The 6,000-nt window shown below is 34.4% G+C and overlaps 1 protein-coding gene across 4 annotated transcripts in view; it reads left to right on the forward strand.

Moving 5' to 3' along the window:
- The window catches only part of LRRC49 (leucine rich repeat containing 49), a 52,531-nt gene extending 46,784 nt beyond the window's left edge, over positions 1-5,747 (forward strand). For 2 of the 4 annotated variants that reach the window (XM_049813002.1, XM_049813003.1), the window contains 3 exons: positions 1,887-1,996; positions 2,679-2,829; positions 4,833-5,747. In XM_049813002.1, the coding sequence (XP_049668959.1) occupies positions 1,887-1,996; positions 2,679-2,829; positions 4,833-5,039 (468 nt within the window). In that variant the 3' untranslated portion in view covers positions 5,040-5,747. The remainder of the gene's footprint in view (positions 1-1,886; positions 1,997-2,678; positions 2,830-4,832) is intronic. The other 2 variants (XM_049813006.1, XM_049813004.1) reach the window with 1 other exon arrangement.
- Positions 5,748-6,000: the final 253 nt, after the last annotated feature.

Here is a 6,000-nt window from a genome sequence, read left to right on the forward strand (position 1 = left end):
TTTTGTTCCCTTGTCAAACAGCTAAATTTACTAACTGTGAAGAAGCAAATTCTTTTCATTGAGATACACTACTTGAAGTTTTTCCCAGTGATACTGATCTCAGATTAAGAGTTGTCAAGGTCTGAAGTGACTAAACTCTACAAAATGCTTTATACCAAGTGGTATGGCATACAATGTAACAGATGCATCACATTTACTGAATTGGTGCCTGTTTTCTGTACTTGCCAAGTAGCAGGCATAATAGACTTAAATTTATGTGATGTTACAGTTATAATCTTTTTGTGATTAATGGAGCAAACAAGGTACTGGAGTAAGATAGAGAACATGAGTTTCTGTGAACTAGAGAGTGTATTCAGCATTGCTGGCTCTGTTGACCTGGTCCTTATGCTTCTCTTAACATAAATAAATAAATTAAAATCACTTATTTTTCCAGCAGACACTTCTGCCTGCATTGGTCTTTGTTTCCCTAGCTGCCTTCTGCACTCTTTGTTTTAGACCTTGCTTCTGTTAACAGATTGTTTAGCGAGGTCATCTACTATTGGGCTACTAAATAAAACTTTAAGTGAAAATGAGCAAATCTAAACACTGAAAATGGAATTGACTTTACATTTCTAATTTCCTGATCTATGTTTTCGCTGGTGAATTTCTCCCAGCTTTATGCTGTTGCAGTGTCATTTAGGTAAGGGTAGATTGTATAGTCTATAAACATTAAACAAGAATGTAGTAAAATTACATTAATTTGGATCAAAGTTCCATTTTACTCACACATTTGAATAATACAGAACACAAAAATTGTCTGGAAGTACTTAGTAACTATTGTGAGTATTGAAGTTTATTTAATAATGGATTGCTTTCCAAAAATATGTTATAAGATGAACGGAAATTAAATTTGATCTAGAAGTTAAGTAGTCACTGAGTGAGTTTCATTGTCCTGTGTTATCCAGGTCAGATTTAGATGATCATAAAGATTTCTTCTGCACTCACTGGAAAGCCAGGAGTCTGGAAACCATGCCAACAAACTTCTGGCAGTTGAAGTCAGTTCATAGTCTGGCCATCAGGGCAGGAGAAACACAGGCCATGGTCTCCAGAGGTTAGAGCCAAGACAAACAAAAAACAACAATCGCCACCAAAAACTAAACCGTTTCCACCTTCTTTATACAGAATTGAAATGTGTAAAATTAATTTTGAAAACTTTTCAACTATTGAAAATTAAAGAGATATCTGTAACTTAGTGTTGACAACAACCATATAGATGATGTTTAGAGAAGTATAATGGAGGAACGCTTATTTGGGGGGGGGGGGGGGGGGTGGTGAAAAATGCAGAGAAAATAGTCTGTCTTTTTTTTTAGTTCTCCCTTTTTTTTTTTTCCTCTCTAAAGCCTCTGTTACTATTAAGCCTTCTCTATGATGCTGCCAAAACAAGAGAGACCATAACTTCTCTTTTCACATGTGGGTGCCCAGAATCTTTTCATTTCTCCAGTGTAACTTGATCAAAAATTTTCCAGTAGACCTTCTGTAAGTCTATGCAGTATGGAGCAGAATTAACATGTCTGGCCTTCAGATACTCAATGTAAGAAATTGTTATGAAATTCTTTTCATGAAGACTATCATGAAGCACAGGATAGCATGCGTATACATTAAAGCTTCCAGAATTACAGGAAATAAAACAAGCACCAGTACCTCATTTGGTTTCTTTTAAAGTACGCTTAAGGTGCCAGTAAAAGCAAATCTATGTTTTGAAGATATGCCTGGAACAGATCTGTGTGCAGTGTTCTGTATAACAAATTTCAGTTAATTCTCAATGTACATATATAATGAAATATCAATGTGCTAGTTTTGAAACTTAACTTTTCTTTTTTCTTTTCATTTTCCTGCTTCCTTCACAGGTTACTGGAAACGATATTGTAATGGCAGAAAGGCTTTTTGGCATTCTGGCGTATGTAGCATCTTCTGAGCTGCCACATTATCGCATGCTTTCATTAATTGGAGAATCTAGGTAAAATACAATGAACGGAACTGGAATTTGTCCAGAATTTATTGTTTAATTCTGTTGCACACTGTCATGGTAAATTCTTTTTAGGTGAAGAGGTAAAAATTTCACAAAAAAACATCTATCTTACAGAAGGTAAGTTCTCTGCTTATTGCAGAAATAATAGCATCTCCCGAGTCATGTAGCTAGAGATTTTCACAGAAGTATGAAGTCTGCTGACTAATATTAAAAGGCACATCCACACAAATGTACTGCTTGTTTAATTCTCCAATTGTATTGGTATTGGTGAAGATTTATGGACTTTCACAATGAAGACTGTCTATTTTTAGTGGGTATTTTATAGTGTGTGACTGTGACAGTCAACAGATTTAAGAGTTGGTGCTATAAGAAAAAAGGTGCACAAAATATTTTTAGTCTTCTGTGATATGTAGTTAATAAGTTTAAGCTGCAAGACTTCCTATTTAGGAGATGCGATGTGATATGTGTCAAAAAGTCAGTTGTATAGAAGCAAATTAACAGAGGGTTGTATGTATTTTGAGTAACTTGAGGATGCAATAAACTTGAAAGTTCATATAGTATCTGTTCAAAGGGAGAAAAGAAAAAAAAAAGTTCACAATCACTAGAAACATCTGCACTTTAAAAAAGTTTCCAATAATTAAAACTGTAAATCTCTATCATCTTTTCACAGGAGGAAGCAATTCCATTATCTGCTGGAGGGAAAGGGAAAGAAATCTGGGATTGGGAGTGAGGAAAGTAGTGATAACAGAAGTGGAGGGGAAAGCACAACTCGAGCAACATTGAATTACATGACAAAGGACTTTCATATGGAAAAGCTTGAGGTATGTATATCAATACAAAATACTTTCATCCTCTATTATATAACCTTAGGCTCCTACTCACGGAATTTGTCTATATATCAAGTTTCAGTTCTGCTATTGAGAATGGTGGTCTTAAAATATCACTGCTTACCATATATACACATATGATCAATCATTTCATCTGTCTGATCTTTGCCAGAATACTGGATAATTGTCAGTTTCTGTCTTTAGTGAAGTGGTTCCTGAACAGTGCCACAGTCTCAGAAATATATTCTCACCTACAAGCCTTATGTTCATAACGAAAGGTACCTGCATTAGTAAAATATAAGAAGTGTGTATAGTTTTTTACAAAGAAAAATGTGTATTGCACCTTAGGATTTTCTAATGGAATTGGAAAGTCAGAAAGTTTATCCTAAAATGAATTGGTGAAGAATGCCTTCAGGCAAGATTTGAGATAGCGCAGGCTGGAGTAATAAAGAGCTGTTTTGTAGCTTTTAAATGAGCTAAGGGAAAATAAATATATAGGAAATGTATTAGGTTTAATTATTAATAAAATTGCAAGCTGGCTTGTTTCAGACAAGTGCATCAGTCACGCTTGTTTTAGTTTGCATTTCTGATCTGCTAACTATTTTGCTTGGGCAGAGGAAAATTGTTCCCAGGGAGAACATGCTTCTTTGAGCCACAATCTCCTTTCTGAGCAGTATGCACCCTGCTTCCCACATTTGTCCCGCTACTTGCTTTTTGAATTCAGTTACTGCATTGAGGTTTTGTTATCTCAGATCCATAGCATAAAAAAGAGACAGTGACTGCATGTGTGGAGAGATAAAATTAAAAAAACTTTTTAGTTTCAGAAGCTGTGATAGTAGCTCTTAAAACTTTGAATGGCATAGAGTAAGACAGTGAAGCGTTCCTCTTGTCCTTTACCATGGAACAAGCACTTTAATAAAATAAGCTTGGCACTTGTACAGTCCACTAAATATATACATTGTTTTCTCTTCCCAGTGCAGCAATTTACACCTTGTCCTTTGTAACAGCATTATGTATGTGACAGCAGGTATTATAGGATGTCACAAAAGAAGAGTAAGATAGGCAAAAAAGACTGATGCCAGTTGCCCATCAGCAGTAAACTAACATAATAAATGTGATTGAATAAGTTTATTGCTGAAGATTGCAGTCTGAGTCACTGATAAATAATTTGGTTTTTTAGATGAAACAACTGGAAAGTATTTTCTCTGCTTTATCACTCATTTAAGAAAACTTCTGTTTTGATGGCCTGAAGCATGACCTAACATTTTTAAGTGCCATAAATCAAACTAGTTGTATATTTAGCACTAATATAGCTTACTGTTCAAAGTTTATTATGGCATTTTATAGAAACGGGGATTAATACAGCTCGAGTGACTAAAATGTGGAGCTAGTAGTTGCACAAAGTGCAATATTTTTTATTATTTTTTAAAGGTTCAGGTTCCTTCAGTATGTGATGTAGTACATGTTAGGAACCATGCAGTTGTCAGAGTCCATCAGGTAACCTGTGGAAAGGCTGCATACTGGCATATTTTCCTATGACAATATGCTTAGTTCTTGTTAGGCCAGGTAGGTGAACATGTACTTTCCAACTATTCTGCTATAATCATGAAAAGCTGGGAAGGGAGAGAAAGAAGGAAAGTAGTCTGGTGCCTAATAATTTCTGTAAATTTTCACTGCTATGCCAGAAGACAACAAAAAATCATAATGCTGTTAGAAGATATTTACCTGACTATTTAAAAGTAGATTTCAGATAAATTAATTAATGAATATAATATGAATATTATGAATAAAGTAAGATTCTGTGGCCGCACTTATAAAAGCTTAACTTATACCTTGGGCCATGCAACTTAAAACCAACAGGAGGAAGTATGCAATGGCCTCTTTGCCTGCTAATTGCTATGTTTTTTAATTAATTGAATTTTTGTGGTTTTTTGTTTGCTCTTGTTTAACCTTTTCTTCCTTTGTCTTATACAACGTGTAATGGTTCTCCTATGCAGGAAATCAAGGAGAGAAAAACATTTTGCCAGACATACGTCGAGAACTTAGTGAAAGAAGCAGCTGACATCAATATGAAAAATGAGTCTTTGCAGAAGCTCTGGCCTCAAATGTTCATTGAGCTTGTCAGAGATGCAGTGATAGAAATACGCAATAAAAATTCCTACATGAAACTCTGCTTACAGCGTATCACTGATCAAAAACAATAGAGTCAAGGCTTGTTGTCTTGCAAGATTTTGGTTTCGGTAATCTCTGATGTTTTACAGACTTGAAACAATAGGATATAAAATTACCATCACTATGGCATACTTCACTCACCCCACTCCATGCACACACACCCCTCAAAGGGATGCCTTTAAATCTTAATTTACTCTTGATAGTTTTGAAATGTTTTCTTGGATACTGCTTTAACAATGCTTCCTTGGCTAAAGTGATGACATAGAATAGAAGTAACTTGGTGATTGTCATGTTTTACTAAGTTCTTGTTTATTTTTTTCTGCTACCCTTGCTTGTGTAGTGCTACAGCATTGATTTTTAAGGAACAAATTTACACTCTGCTTGCCTTATTTTTTATTGAATGCTTTTTAATTGTCATGTTTTTGAGTGTTTGCTGCTGTTTAAAAAAAAAAAATCAAGAATAGTAGCTGATTTTTTTATGAGCAAAAGCAAATAAATTATTTTTACACCCTGAACTTGATGAAGACTTCTTATTATTATTATTGACTTGTGAGGTTATAGAACACTTTTTCGCACCCAATGCCATCACACTGCTCAGTATATCAGCATTTAATGAGCCTAATTCTCAACTGAACAAATGGCCCAAACTTGGCTTCAAGTATTTTTCACTAATTTAATTTGTATTCGTTTGTGTGAATTATTATAGGTAAACTATGAATTCGAGGTATATTCACTTAAGTTTTTTTTGTTCTGTTAAAATATGTTAATAATACAATTTTTTTTCTTGATTACTGACTTACTAATTTTTGACATTTGTCAAGGTCAAATGAGCTAAAATGCATGCAGTACATTTGGTAAGGAAACTGATGACTACTGTTCAGTTGTAATTAATTTCTGTGACTGTGTGAAAATTTCATATTTGTTATCAATAAAAATAAATTCTTCACTTTTGCCCTTCACAGATACTGTAAATAAGTACTGAGTGCAAAGAAA

The sequence above is a fragment of the Accipiter gentilis genome, chromosome 10, assembly GCF_929443795.1.
Source record: "Accipiter gentilis chromosome 10, bAccGen1.1, whole genome shotgun sequence".
Taxonomy (NCBI): domain Eukaryota; kingdom Metazoa; phylum Chordata; class Aves; order Accipitriformes; family Accipitridae; genus Astur; species Astur gentilis.